The sequence below is a fragment of the Oryza brachyantha genome, chromosome 9 (genome assembly GCF_000231095.2).
Source record: "Oryza brachyantha chromosome 9, ObraRS2, whole genome shotgun sequence".
Taxonomy (NCBI): Eukaryota; Viridiplantae; Streptophyta; class Magnoliopsida; order Poales; family Poaceae; genus Oryza; species Oryza brachyantha.
In genome coordinates, this window is record NC_023171.2 from 7,479,720 (window position 1) to 7,495,205 (window position 15,486).

At 38.7% G+C, this 15,486-nt stretch overlaps 1 protein-coding gene across 1 annotated transcript; it reads left to right on the top strand.

Moving 5' to 3' along the window:
• LOC102705102 (aminopeptidase M1-C) lies at positions 1-14,901 on the top strand. The gene is made up of 20 exons (XM_040527413.1): positions 1-370; positions 7,083-7,334; positions 7,412-7,557; positions 7,949-8,051; positions 8,496-8,682; positions 8,807-8,900; positions 9,053-9,206; positions 9,511-9,615; positions 9,702-9,818; positions 10,170-10,283; positions 11,529-11,711; positions 12,112-12,397; positions 12,505-12,626; positions 12,714-12,811; positions 12,949-13,126; positions 13,266-13,380; positions 13,465-13,532; positions 13,617-13,694; positions 14,303-14,380; positions 14,478-14,901. The coding sequence occupies exons 1-20, from the start codon at positions 227-229 to the stop codon at positions 14,658-14,660; spliced, it is 2,805 nt and encodes a 934-aa protein (XP_040383347.1). The 5' UTR covers positions 1-226; the 3' UTR covers positions 14,661-14,901.
• The last annotated feature ends 585 nt before the right edge of the window (positions 14,902-15,486 follow it).

A 15,486-nucleotide genomic window follows, 5' to 3' on the forward strand; every position in this document is an offset into this window, starting at 1 on the left:
TGCTCGCTCGCTCGCTCGCGGAGGCGGAGGAGGAGGAGGAGGAGGAGGACGAGACCCAGAGAGGGAGGTACGTAGCTCCAGCTCAGCTCCGTCGCGCGCCCGTACTTTGGTCGCCGGAGAAGAAGCACCTTCCCGCCGCCGCCGCCGCCGCCGCACTTTGGCGACGCGAGGACGACGTGCGTGCGTGCAGTGCTGCGTGGGTGAGGAGAAGGAAGGACGTCCGTGTATGGCTGGAGCAGCCGGCGCCGGTGCGGCGCTGTGCCTTCTCGCCTTCGTCGCCGTCGCTGCGAAGGCGGGCGACGACGGCGGAATCGGAGGCCGCGGGCGGAAGCTGGGGCGTCACGGCGGCGGCGGCGGCTATTCCACCAAGGTAATTGAGCTGGTTAACCTTCACATACTCTACCATTTTTATTTTTTTTGTTCGCATTCGTTTAGTAAAAAATTACGTAATTATTTATTATTATATCCGAGGTATTTGAGCTGGTTAATCTCGAGATACTCTCTCCCTTCTCGTTTGCATTCGTTTTATTAAAAATTTAAATAATTATTAATTATTTGATTATAATTTGTTTTATCATGAGAGTTATTTTAAACCTAAATTATAATTTTGTATATTTGTGAAAAAGTTTAAATAAGATAGATAATTAAACTTAACTCTAAAAATTAACAGCTTAAAATAAAAAAATTATGTGATAATAGATTGCTAGTGTACACGCGTGTACGTAGTATAAGCGTACGTGGAAAAAGTCAACAAGAAAGATTTAGTGGTGCTGCGTTACAGACTTATCATATATTCGTGTCCATCTATCTCTTACCCTCTGGTCATAAAAATACGTAGACATATATTTAATCCTTCAACTACAATATGTCCGATTTGTAATACCCAATCAACTCGGATACAGGATAATTCGTTCAGAAATATAAAAATAATACTTTAATTTGTCAGGGTTTTATACGAGTAAAACATATATAGCCGAATAGAAATTTACGACGTTTGGGATTTGTTTCGAAAAAGACCACATTGATATTCAAAACCTCTCTTCTGCTTCTATTCTTCTTTGAGTACTCCATATTTGGCGTTCATTAATTACTGCTAGTAGGATCACGGGCTAAGTTAGTTGCTCTCATTTATAGTTCTTAATGAGCAAGTTTTATAATAGAGATAAATATCATCTTTAATTTTATTTATATAAACAGTTTATTAAATAAGATATGACATATACAACACAACACATTGCCTCTGCACTATCTGCAATACACTAATTACAATTATTTATTCGCCAATCACCCTTTCCATTTTTCTTTTTTTTTTGAAAATTGTGTAGATGTTAACCCGCATTCCATCTTTTCTCTTCTATCTCATCCACCCTATTATTTAATCTTACGTGACATCTTAAGGTTAGGTTTATGTGAAGAGACTTATAGCATTTGCTCTTACTAGCATCTGTTCTCTCCAAAACTAACTTTTAAGAATAAATCATTTAGTTATCTAAATTTAGAGCTATAGTTGTGAGGTATAAGGGGTGATTGTTTGTCTTTTTATGAAAAAACTAAACATATTTGTAAAATAATTATGAATAAAATTTTTATATGCATATTCGTAGCTCTGAAAGTCAATGTTGGAAAATAAATGGTTGTAAAAGAATCCTAAAATTAACTCCAAATTTAATATTAAAAATTTAAATTTTGATATATAAGCACGAGCAGAAACGAAAAAAAAACATAGAAGCGTAGTCTCTCTGGACCTCTTACCAGGACGATCATGCCAAACTGAGAAATAACATGTGGTTGAAGACTCTACCTAGTATGATTTAAATCCTGATACCTACCAGTATTATGTTAATACACCCAAGCGGTTTTTAAGCAGAAATTTAGTATGATCATCACGTGTAATGGGAAAAAGAAAAAGGTTGTGAGCATGCAAAACCGGATCTGCTGTCTGCAGGTTAGCTGTGCAATGAACGTTGCTATGGGTATAGTTTTATATTCTGAAAAAAGCTAGTTTGTGAAAATCTGAAAAGGCTCATAAACCTAGCTTCTTCAGCTTTGAGATTTTTAGTTTATTTTTCAGAACATGTAACAATTCTTAGAAGCTGAAAACCGTTTAAGGTAGCTTTTGGGAAAAGCTACAGCTAAAAAAAACTCCATCAAACGGCCCTATATCTGCGGTGCGCGGCGCGCACGGTGCAGGAGGTGGGCCTGTATCATATATGCATACAACTTTTGGGCCGTGTAGCCTTAGAGGCCCACTACCATTGACCCTGGATGGGCCGGGCTGATTCCTACCTTTTATACTACGCGTGTGAAAATATTTCTTGTGCTTGTAATTTCGTATACGCCGGCCATTTCGCCGAAAAGCCGAGGACGTTTAACGGCTTCATCAACGCATCACACACACTGGCTCTAACTCAACTAAATAAATAGTTTAAACTAAGTTTTAATTTTTAAATCGTCAAGTTGAAACTTAATTTAATTAAAGTCAATCACGGCTAACAGTCTAGATCTAACATTTCTTCCCTCCCAAGTTGGTTGAGGTTTCGAGAAGACGTAGATGAGTACATTCCTTTTTATCAGTCACACCATATATGAGATAATTGAAAAAAAATGAAGAGGTGGAACTCTCTTTTTGTTATCAATAATTTCTCAGTGTAATATTGATCACCCATGCCTCCCTATTTACAATAGAGGGAGACTAACGATAAGAACACATTTTTATGTCTAAACTAATCTATATTGGCCAGCAAGATAGGAACTTTATCTTTTCAGGAGATAAACTTCCACAACAATCTCAACTCTTTTGCTAACACCAAAAGAGTTCCTAGTTTCACCTAACCTAAATGTTGGAAGTGGTGAGAAAGGATGAACAGTTTTTAAACACAGTACAAACACATCCATTCAAATACATATGTGTGAATTTACTTCTTCACACGATTAGGTCATCGTTACCCTACCTTTTAGCTTTTACTTATACTTACAAGCTAAAATTTTAATTTTCAATGAATTAATTCTAAGGTTTTAATTATAGTTTATTCTTTAGTCTTAGCTTTTAGATCGCTATAAATACTCTTATCGAGTCTTGGAGGACTCAAACCCGGATAAGCAAATTCCACACAAGGCACCTATTCAATTGAGTTACGCTCAACTCAACTAAAAAGGGAATTTAAATGGTGTAGTCCTTATGATTAAAATATCGCCGTACTCAATTGGAGGACGATGAAAATGCCAAAGTTCAATTTCCTCCTCCGGTGTTCAAAGAGAATTGGATGCATCATGCGACAACAAAGCCGCCCTTGTCCTAATTAATGTGTTGAATCAACTATAATATTAATCAGCACATGGATCAACAAAGTCGCATATAATTGTTTGATCTGGACATGTTAAACAAACTCGTAGGATATGATAATTGAAAAAAAAATCCCCCTTTTGCATTATTGTGATTGTCGGCGGTGGCAGAAGTGTGCACGGCACACCATTATGAGCGAATACCAATAAGAATAGTGCTTCCGATCGATTTTAATCAAAATTTCGCTACTCCATCAAGAGATCTTTGGACGATTATGTTATACTCCGTATTTCTTTCAAAAGAAATAAAACGTCAACGCCAATTGGAAAATGCCGTGGCCACTGATATTGTGGGCCCACGTGAGAGTGTGATCCACCTTAGCTACTGATCAATCGACTGATCCAAGCTAGCCCCCGCTAGCTGTTGATCCATGAGCCAGACCATTTCCTTCAGCATTCAAGCGCCGAGCCTTCAGTGGTCTAGTTTTTCTCGATTCCGGTTATCGGAGCAGGAACTCCTCGAGCGGTAGATCTCGTGTGACTTTCTTTTTGTGTTCGGTCGAGAGAACGCAGGAGAAGTCAATGGCTCAAATGCAGTTAAGTAAATGTGTGAAGAAAACACTGACACAAAAGCGGGTATAAATGTTTGAGCCGCTCGATCGGAGGAGTGATAGCCTACTCCTACCATGTTCGTATTATGATTTGGTATATGTCTTGAATCTTTTAGGGAAGTCATTAATGAACATGCCCCATCTATGCCAGCGGGATGGATGATTCAACTGATGCCTAGTGGCGCTGAATGTTGGTGTGGGATCCACAGGCGTATGATTCCCCTCCTTGCGCGACATACCCGAGATGGAAACAGAGCAGTCGATCTCCTGGTAACGTCGTTGAGCTTTTGACTCACGGGTCTACCAGTCGGGCAATAGGAGTGGGGGGTTGCCGTCAACTGGTTTGTCATTGTCTGCTATTTGTTAGAAGCAAGGGTGATGATTACGACGAGATTGATAGGACTGAACAAGGGTACCTCTGTTTTCCATATCTGACCAAGGAATGACATGCACTTCTGTCGTTTTTAATGTAGTTACGAAGGACGGATAATGCCAAGTGCCGCATGTGCTTGACATTGCGCGTGCCCGAAATTAAACATGCCAGTTAAAGTATGTTAGAAGTTTTATAAAGTTCTCCATGTGGGCCCCATTACTAGAACTTAAAGGTGCACCGTCTCGAACCCCACCTGCTCCTCAGAGGAAGGGGTTGGGGCAGCCTGATCCCCCTCCCTCCCCAAAGGAGATGCGCCTAGGTCCTGAGGAGAGTCCATTTGCTCCTCAAGAAAAGGGTCAGGGCGGCTCGATCCCTTTCAAGGGGTGAGCCTAGGTCGTGAGGTGTTGTGAGCCATTGGCGAGGAAAACCCGATTCTTATAACACTGACATCGATAACTTTAAAACTCTAGACCACGAGAACAATGATAATGTCATGGAGGGTGATGTGCGACAAGAGAGGCTACATAATTAGGAGATGGTCCGGATTTGATGACACGAGTCATCGAAATGGGTGAGGAAAAACTCGTTAAAATTGTGAAAAGGAACAATGGTGATGGTGGTGCAAAGAAGGATGAAATATGCGCGGAGGGATGTAGGAGGCAGCCATGCTCATTGTTATTGATGTGCTTAAGAAGACGGTGCGAGAGAGAGGTATGGGCGCATGGTCACACACGCAAGTTATAACCTCTGACTTAGTGCGAGGGATTAGACTATGACATATCATAAATCTCATTGTAATACATAAGTCGTTAAAAAGTTAACTATAAAATAAGTGGAGCGCTGTACACATGTTCATTAGTTTCTTTTTCCAACTATGGTGAGTATTTTTCCTGTTCCATTTTTAAAAAATAAGATTTGACACTGTATTCAATGAATCTAAAAATACATCTATCTAGATTTGTTATAGCAGGAAACCTCAAATTCGGTAATCGGTAGCTATATTTCGAGAGGTAAGAGACAATCCCTCCAGACTAATAGCAATGCGGTGCACATGCTAATTTGTTTATGATCCATGCGGAGACATGTGCGTGAGTAACCCAGGAACCAACAACATATGCTACAGAATTTGGATATCATTGTAATATAATTAGAGCTGATCCCTGGTCCCGTGTGTTTAAGACAGCAGAGCTGTTCAATGCACGTGCTGTCAGCTGTGTTTGTTCCCTTCTGAAAAATATCCTTTTTTAGCTGTGTTGTTGTCTTGTGGAGTGACACATTTTCGCCTCGAGGACAATTGCCACTTTTACTATGTTCCACGTGGCACTTAAAATATGACCTCGATAATGGGCATTTAGAGTGGGAAAATAATAAGTACACACTGCACTCGTGTTTACCCATCATCTTCTTATTTTCGTTTAATCTTATAATCTAAAATTTAATTTTTATTGATTTTAAAGTATTTCACAGTAATTTATTTTCTCACCTTGCCTTTTAGGTACTAAGAATATAAAAATTTTATTTATATTTTTTTAGCTATGTCGTTTGGCTTTTTTATGCCAATCAATCACCCCCAAAGCGTTTACGACCAAACAATACGACGCAGGTTCCGAATTAAATGTTCATATATAGAGAACGAAATACGTACGATTAACATGGTTGTAAACATCGCCGGAGAAATCGAGATTGAGCGATACAATGCCCCTAAAAAACCTCAGCTACTGATCCTCCAAATTTTGCTCGATTATCTGTATAGTGTAATGATCGCATTAGCATGTTTAGAACTTAGATATGCTTTTCATGTATTTTTTATAATCATAAATATAAGACTCGTTACACACTTAAGAAGATATACATTTATTTTATATCACATGGAGACATACATCACGAACAACACCAGTAGAATATACAGCAAGCAAACTGCCGATAAATTCTTTTTTAATTACACGCACTGACGCACAGACACTCACTGTTGTACGAGTAACATCAAACCCATATGTCATATTTGTGGCTAACAGGATTTAAACCGTGACAAATGAAATTATATCACAACTCTACCACCATACCATGGGTTGTTTGGTAAGCTTCTCACAACTGCAGCTTTTCTTAAAAGCTGCTTCTGTCATAAACTGACCCAAACGATACATAACTTCTAAGAATTTGTAGTTATAGATTTTAAAAAATGAACTATGAATCCAAAAGCTGCAAAGCTAGGTTTAAAAGCTTTTTCAGATTCTTAGAAACTAGCTACCAAACAACTGATTCTCAGAATCTAAAACTCTCTAAACAGACTTTATATATGCTTCCCCGACTAATAGATTATAGAGGACTACTATCTATATAATCGCGTTGTATGACTTATATACAATTAGAAGCATGGATCATTCAAATTAGTGTCGGTAGATTATAACATAACGGGTGGTATTACTTTTATTTGGGAGTATGGGACAACTCTCAAGTATTATTTTTGCTAGCAAAAAGATGTTTTGTTACCTAAAATGATTAAAATTAAAAATGTTGTGTTAGGATAAAAATCAACAACCAAACTACGATCGTTATATATATATATAATTAAAATAAAGGGTATTTTTGAGATAAATTTGACAATTTCTGCTTCCTCTTCCTCGGTGACTCGCTGACTGTCACTGTCAGTCGTCACCTAGACGTTAATACCCCCCGCCGCCGACGATCAATATAAACCACGCACGCTTCGCCTTCGCTCGCCGTCGCCGCCGCGTCTTCCTCTCTCTCTCTCTCTCACACAATCTCGCGGCGTTAATTAAACCCGACCATTTTTTTCTCCTTAATCCCGCGCGCAGTGCGCGAATCACGAGGCGGCGCCCTCCCCTTCGCCGGCGGCGATGGCGGGCTCCGCCGACCAGTTCCGCGGCCAGGCGCGGCTCCCGCGGTTCGCGGCGCCGCGGCGGTACGAGCTCCGCCTCCGCCCCGACCTCGTCGCGTGCACCTTCGCCGGCGTCGCCTCCGTCGCCGTCGACGTCTCCGCGCCCACCCGCTTCCTCGTCCTCAACTCCGCCGACCTCGCCGTCGACCGCGCCTCCATCCGCTTCCGGGTATGTATGGTCGCCCTGCTCCTCCCCCTCCTCGCGCGACGCGGTCTCACCGCTGCTGGTGCCGGTTGGTTTTGCAGGGTCTGGCGCCGGCGGAGGTGTATCTGTTCGAGGATGACGAGATCCTGGTGCTCGAGTTCGACGGGGAGCTGCCGCTCGGGCAGGGCGTGCTCGCGATGGACTTCAACGGCACGCTCAACGATCAGATGAGGGGCTTCTACAGAAGGTATTGCATTTGAAAATTTTGAAGCATCCATGGGAATCGCAAGTTCACAGCCTGAAATGCAGCACTTGTTTGTTGGAATTTCCACTTCATCCGATGAGCCTTTGTGAAATACTAGGAATTAATCGTCGGAATAAAATCGTTGGCGTTGTTAGGCAAAAGGGGATAAACATTTGACCTGTTGGCTTGCTTGGCGACCTGCACTTATTTGCCCTGGAGAGATTCTGATTCACAGATCAGTTCCAACAATGCATTTGTGCAGTCGTTGAGGCTTTTTATGCTAGAGCATGTGGTTCGAAAGTAGCAATGAACCTGTGATTTGGATCTATTTTGACAACTTGTGGGTATGATTCATGTACCTTTTCTTATACAACAAAATGTCATTCCATTGCAGTAAATATGAGTATAAAGGGGAGACCAAAAATATGGCGGTGACCCAATTTGAGTCTGTAGATGCTCGACGGTGTTTCCCTTGCTGGGATGAGCCTGCATTCAAGGTGATTATGAATTTATGATTACTAGACGTGTTCAAGAACCATAATTTTCTCGTCCAGATGTTTGATGCACTATGCATTGAATATCATCAGCTCTATTTCTCTTTTTGAGAAAATCTAAAAAACGTCATTGACAAATGTCTAGATCTAAGAAATGCCATTCTAAGAAATGCCATTGTACAAACGAATTTGTCTGAGAAATGCCATCGCCGTTAGGGTTCCGTCCATTTCCGCCGTTAAAAACATTGTTCATACTATAGCACTTAACGGAACGAAGTTGACGGAACCCTAACGGCGATGACATTTTTTAGACAAATTCGTTTGTACGATAGTATTTCTTAGAACTCACACTCGTCGATGGCATTTCTTAGAATTAAGTGTTTGTCAATGGTATTTGTTAGATTTTCTCTTTTCTTATGTTTCCCCTCTTCATATTTAAAATTTTAGGCAAAGTTCAAGTTAACACTTGAAGTTCCATCTGAGCTGGTAGCTTTGTCCAACATGCCAGTAGCTTGTGAGACAACTGCTGGTCCTATCAAGACCGTCCACTATGAGGAATCACCCCTTATGTCAACTTATTTAGTGGCCATAGTTGTTGGTTTGTTTGATTATGTAGAAGGTGTAACATCCGAAGGTACCATCTCTATTTTCCGTACCAGTATTTGGACATAGTTCTCACTTTTTCACATTTAAGGTACTGTAGGAGCAATTCAATTCCTTCTCCTTTCCACGTAATAATTGTTTTTAATTGTATTCAGGCAACAAAGTCCGTGTGTACACTCAAGTTGGTAAGAGTAAGCAAGGGAAGTTTGCACTAGATGTCGGAGTTAAGTCATTGAATTTCTACAAAGAGTATGATCTCTACCTAGTAGGATTATTGCTTTCTAAACAACAATAATAATAGTTCATACTAAATTGCTAATGCATATTCAGATATTCTGTCTGTCCAAGGTTGTTGATCAAAAGAACTCTTTAACCAAAAGTTCATTTCTTCTGTTCTCTAGCTACTTTGATACTCCATATCCACTCCCTAAGTTGGATATGGTTGCTATCCCTGATTTTGCTGCTGGCGCCATGGAGAACTATGGATTGGTCACTTATCGGGAAGTTTCTTTGCTTTTTGATGAGCAGTCTTCATCAGCATCCTTCAAACAGAATGTACCTATCATAACTCAAAAAACTTTTGAGCTATATATTTGCCATCAATTCTATAAAAAATACATTACCTCCGTTTTATATTATAAGATGTTCAGGTCCTCTCTAAATTCATATGGACGCTAATGAATCTGGAAATATATATAAAATGTATTCATTGATCCATAGATGAATCTAGGGTAGGGGCAAAACGTATTATAATATGAAACGGAGGGAGTATTATTTTTATAAAGATATCACAATTAGACATATTTGGGATGATCAAATTACTTCTGTGTAAATGTCTATCATCAATTGTTTAATTTAGGTAGCAATTACCGTCGCACATGAATTGGCTCATCAATGGTTCGGTAATCTTGTAACCATGGAATGGTGGACTCACTTGTGGCTAAACGAGGGTTTTGCTACATGGGTAATCAATTTCACAACTTTGAATTTTACAAATTTAATATCAAGATACTACTGTATACTGAATGGCTGGACCTTTTATTCCAACAGATGAGCCATTTGTCAGTAGATTCTTTTTTCCCGGAGTGGAATATTTGGACGCAGTTTCTTGATAGTACAACCTCTGCTCTGAAATTGGATTCCCTAAGTGAGTCTCATCCTATTGAGGTAATAACTGTTTGCTACATACCATTGTCTGATTCGAAACATTGACGCATTTCATAAGATGTTCATCAAATTTGTCAAAAACTTTAGATGCTATACATTATATCTCTGTAGAAAGTAGAGAACATCTACTGCAGATTTTGACAATGATAAGTGGTGCTTATACATAATATGCTGGTTACATTCTTAACATATCCAGTAGCTGATTGATTAGTTAATCTTGACTTCTCTATCTGATAATAAGATGCAAATGTTAATTTAGATGCCAAATTTGTAAGATGCACCAATAAAATTACACAACTTCAGCTGATGGCACTTTAACTTGTCTAATACTATTTGTTGGTGTTTACTCAGGTTGAAATACACCATGCCAGTGAGGTAGATGAGATTTTTGACGCCATAAGCTATGACAAGGGTGCCTCTGTTATTCGAATGCTACAAAGTTACCTAGGTGCAGAGCGTTTTCAGGTTTCGTACTTTCTTGCATCAAAATCCTGTCATTCTTTTCTACAGTCACATTTTTTGCTTAACAATACTGCTTAGAAGCGTATGAAAATTGCCCAAACCATTTGTTTCTTTGCTCTTGGAGGAAGCAATGATCCTTAAATCTGTCCTCTATTCATTCAGTTAAAAAACATCAGGCGGATCTGGCTATTTCAAGTTTCCATTATATTAAATTTATTAATAATCCTTGGGTGATACAATTGGTATTCATGTTCTTTTGTTAGTGATTTTGTAAGTGACATTCTTTTACTTTAGAAGCTTCCTATATTTTCTAGGGCAAAAGTTAACCACTTTCCCCCGAATCATCCTGCCCTTGTTTGATATTTACCCAGTTATAGTCTTATTATAGATGGCGAGTGAGCCATTAATACTTCATTGCACATACTTGTATGTTACTTTTGGCCACATACTCAAATGTACTAAAGAAGCATGATTCATTCAACGGATTAAAATATTTAGGCCCCGTTCGGCATGGGGGGCATAAGTTAACTTATGCCTGGCACGGAAAATGTAGTAATAGATTAGTACATGATTAATTAATTATTAATTATTAAAAAATAAAATAGATTAATATGATTTTTTAAAACAACTTTCCTATAGAAATTTTTTCCAAAAAATACACCGCTTAGCAGTTCGGGAAGCATGCGTGCGGAAAACGAGGGGGACTTAGTTAACTTATGGTCATGGCCGAACGCGGCCTTAATCCTATAGAGAGAGAGAGAGAGATACAACTTTAAAAAGGGTATGATGGTCATCTTGTGTACTTCTCTAGGGTGCATAACAATTTACAACTTGAAACACCATGTACAAACTACAGGCTATGATGGCCATCTTTGCATTTTTTTTTTGTCGATCATATCATAAATATAAACAACTTGTAAACTCGATAGTATGATAAAGCTCCATTTTTAGTTAATGTATTTATTGAAGTTCAATTCTTGCCTACTCCGTCCGTTCCAAATTAACTTCATTTTTCACTCATGACACACGTACCAATACGAAGACTAAACTACCCTCCACTTTCTAATCTCAATGTAATGATTACTAAAAAGTGAACTTATTTGGGAGAAACTAGAATGGCTAAAAATGACCTTATTTTGGGACAGAGGTAGTACTTCTTTATTTAGTTTCTTCATTATTGCTGTATAACTCCGCAAATTCTCCTTGTGCATCCTCTTGTGCCAAATTGTGGAACTTTTGCTCTTTCAGAAAGCGTTGGCTTCATATATAAAAAAGTATGCCTACTCAAATGCTAAAACTGAGGACCTGTGGGCTGTTCTTGAAGATGTATCTGGTGAACCTGTCAAAGATTTGATGACTACGTGGACGAAGCAACAAGGTTATCCTGTTGTTACTGTGAAACTTAATGGACATAATTTGGAAGTTAAACAGGTAATAAATTATTGAAAAGAATATCATCATTTCAATGTATTGCAATCATCTACTTCTGAACCACCTATGCGTAAATTCACTGTGCACATATAATTTGCTTTGCCTTTCTATTTTGTCAGGGTATGATTAATGAGTCACATTTCCTTAAAACCCACTGTGCCCTGTTTATGGCAAATCCACATAAACAAGTAATTATAGAACTTCATCTGTGTTTTATTTTGTGCCTTCTATTTATAAACATTTAATTGGCTGGCTATAATTTACATGGTCCTCTGAGTGCAAGGGGCATGCCGCACAAGATCCACATTGTAGTTTTCATAATGTTATGCACACATGCAAAGTTTCAACGGCATACTGATTGAAATTTGTTGACGCATTTCTGACTGTTTTTTTGTCACAGGACCAGTTTTTGTTAGATGGATCCTCTGGTTCCAGCATCTGGATTGTCCCTATTACTTTAGGATGCTGTTCACATGATAAGCAGAAAAGATTCTTATTGAAACATAAACATGATAGTATAAAAGACATTGATTCGCAATGTAGTGGGCAACAAAAGGGTGAAAACTTCTGGATTAAGTTGAACATGGATGAAACCGGATTTTATAGAGTTAAATATGATAATGAGCTTACAGCTGCGCTTCGAAAGGCAATTCAGGCCAAGAAACTCTCTCTAATGGATGAAATTGGTAAATATAACATGTGGCACTATTAAATTCTATTTCAATGTTTTTCTTTTGAGGGTGCTATGTTACTATTGCAATGCTTAAATGGTGTTATAACACTATCATTGCAGGCATTGTGGAAGATGCACATGCCCTTTCTATTGCCTGCAAGCAAACATTGTCATCATTGCTACATTTACTGTATGCATACCGTGAGGCAGCTGATTACAGTGTTCTTTCACACATAAACTCTGTATGTGTATTTTATGTCCAATTGATTCCCTGATATTCAGTTATTCATTGGCGATTATTTGTCATACCTTTTACTTTGGTTTGTCAGGTAACTTCGAGTGTTGCTAAAATATCAGTTGACGCAACTCCTGACTTGGCTGGTGACATCAAACAACTTTTTATCAAGCTTCTTCTCCCTACTGCTGAGTATGCCCGCCTTGTTTTCCAGCCTTTTAGTTCTCAATATATTATTCCCAAGATACATTCCTTCTATATGGTGTGTTTGTTTGAACATGCCTTCTTGTGTGGTCATGGATACACAACAACATAAATTTTATTTGCAGAAAATTAGGTTGGGACCCTAAAGACAGTGAAAGCCACCTGGATGTAATGCTTAGACCAGTGCTCTTGGTTGCCCTTGTTCAGCTTGGGCATGATAAGACTATAAGTGAGGGAGCTAGGCGTTTCCAAATCTTCTTTGATGATCGCAACACTTCCCTTCTTCCTCCAGATACTAGAAAGGTCCCTACTTTTTAACCCGTACTTTTCATGGTTTTTTCTTTAAATTCATATCTGTATTATTTATTTTACAAAGAAGAATGATATTTGTATATCTACTATTTGAAAATTAACTCACCTCTGTATATTTTGCATTGTTCAGGCTGCATACCTCTCTGTTATGCATAATGTTAGTAGCTCAAATAGATCTGGTTACGATGCTCTTCGAAGGATCTATAATGAATCAGCTGAAGGGGAGGAAAAGTTAATTGTCTTAGGTTAATATCTTCTCAACCATCTTAGGCTAACAGTGCTTACTGATATTTTGGGTTATTCTGAAGGTTCTATGTCGTTGTATGTAGGCACTCTTTCTTCTTCCAAGGATAAAGATATTGTTCTTGAATCGTTGAATTTAATGTTCACAAATGAGGTAAATTGTTAAATTCTTTTTCTTCCATGACTCTATTGGAAGTTTATGTTATATACAGGTCTCGCTTGTTTCTCTTGCTTGCAGGTTCGCAATCAAGATGCATATCGTCTGCTTGTAGGTATTATACCAGAGGCACGTGAAACTGCATGGTCCTGGTTGAAGGTACAGAAAACCTAGTTATCTTTGTGTTATCGCAACATGAAAATTGTGACATCTGGACCTTTGAAGGATTGGATTCTCCTAGGACCCTTCGACAGAATGAAATATCGACTCATTAGAAAGCATCAAAGTTTGAATTTTCTATATTCGAAATTATAAATAGATAGCCAAATTATAGTTTGTAGATACGTCAAATGTGGGTTATATTTGTAAGAAAAAAATCCAATCATATTTTCTTAGCTATTTTTGCTGGGGTACTTTATTCGTCTCACCTGCCCGCCGAATCACTAAACTATATTGAATTGCTTCACTCCTAATTATAGGCTTTTTTTGATGCCTCATAAATGTTGTGTTTTACGATGAAAGTCTGTACAAATTAGTTTCATGGCATTTGAAAGTTGGTCCTTGTTGCTATCTACCTATGCAAGTAGCCTCTCCATTCTCCAAAGAAGAAAAAAAGCACTTTAGTGAAAACAAATCAAATGGGTTACCATTGTTTGAAGTTCCACTCTTGTTTGCCTCATTTCTCTCCATTTCCTTGCAAAATATTCAACGTGGAATGAAATATTAGAAAATGATGTGCTTACATATCCTGTCTTGTCCGGATGCAGGGAAACTGGGATCGTATCTCAGAGACCTTTGCAGCAAGCTCCCTCATAGCAGATTTTATAAAATATACTGTCACATTGGTATCTCTCATCTGCACTTTCAATTCAGTTCCGCACGAGTTATTCTCAATGTCTCATCAGTCCATTTGCTTAAGCACACATTGTTGTTTCTTGGTAGTTCACCTCGAAAGAGAAGGAAGTAGAGATCTCCCAGTTCTTTGCGACCCGCACTAAGCCTGGGTTCGAGAGGACACTGAAGCAGAGCCTCGAGAAGGTGCTGATCAACGCCAGGTGGATCAAAGGCATCAGGGGTGAAAATGAGCTTGCTCAGACTGTGCATGAGCTGCTCAACAAACTCTGATCTATATCCAGTGTGATGCTTCCCGGGAGCTGCATTCCTCCTGCTATGAAGTGCCAACTTTTAGCCAAAGCATTTGTTGCAGCAGCTCATTGTTGCCATGTTTATAAGTCATGAACTGCATGATAGGAGGCAAAGGGATATGTAGTGCTCATCGTTTTTCTTCATAGGTTGTACAGCTTGTGCCAACTTTTAGCCAAGGAACAATTCATGATTCAAGAGCTGTCGCACTCTTCTACTGTAACTTTCAAGTGGCGGAGTGAATAAAAATTTGTCGTTCAGCACTGACGGCTTCATGACATGGTCATTCTGCATAGGTAGCCTCAAAGATTGCATCTTCCGGCACCTATACATGTTGATATAAGGGCATGGACTCTGGTTTAGATGACTTGTATTTGTGTTACCTTGTCACGTTATAGTCAGATGACATACAAATAACCCATACAATAGCTTCTGGTGTGAGGCAGTTTGAATAAGCTTTGCTAAATTGGAAGACAAAAAAAAGAAAAGTTATGAAAATTTCATACAAAACAGTTTCCAATCAGAGGACCGAAATTTCAGAAATTTCCACCCGTTCTTAAAAATGAATACTACCTCCGTTTACATTCCCTCCGTGTAAAATGTTTAACTTTTTTCCCTCCGTTTCATAATGTAAAATGTTTAACTTTTTTGGTTGTAACGTTTGATCATTCGTCTTATTTAAAAATTTATAAAAATATCATTTATTTTACTTGTGATTTATTTTATTATTAAAAGAACTTTAAACATGACTTGCTATTTTTTATATTTGTGCTAAAATTTTTAATAAGATAAATAGTCAAATATTACT

What these genes read in the sequence shown, in the direction of transcription:
- LOC102705102 (XM_040527413.1), top strand. Translation starts at nt 227, where the DNA reads ATGGCTGGAGCAGCCGGCGCCGGTGCGGCGCTGTGCCTTCTCGCCTTC. An exon ending in ACGAGGGTTTTGCTACATGG is followed by an intron (nt 9,616 to 9,701) that starts GTAATCAATTTC and finishes TTATTCCAACAG; the next exon opens with ATGAGCCATTTGTCAGTAGA. An exon ending in GGAAAAGTTAATTGTCTTAG is followed by an intron (nt 13,381 to 13,464) that starts GTTAATATCTTC and finishes CGTTGTATGTAG; the next exon opens with GCACTCTTTCTTCTTCCAAG.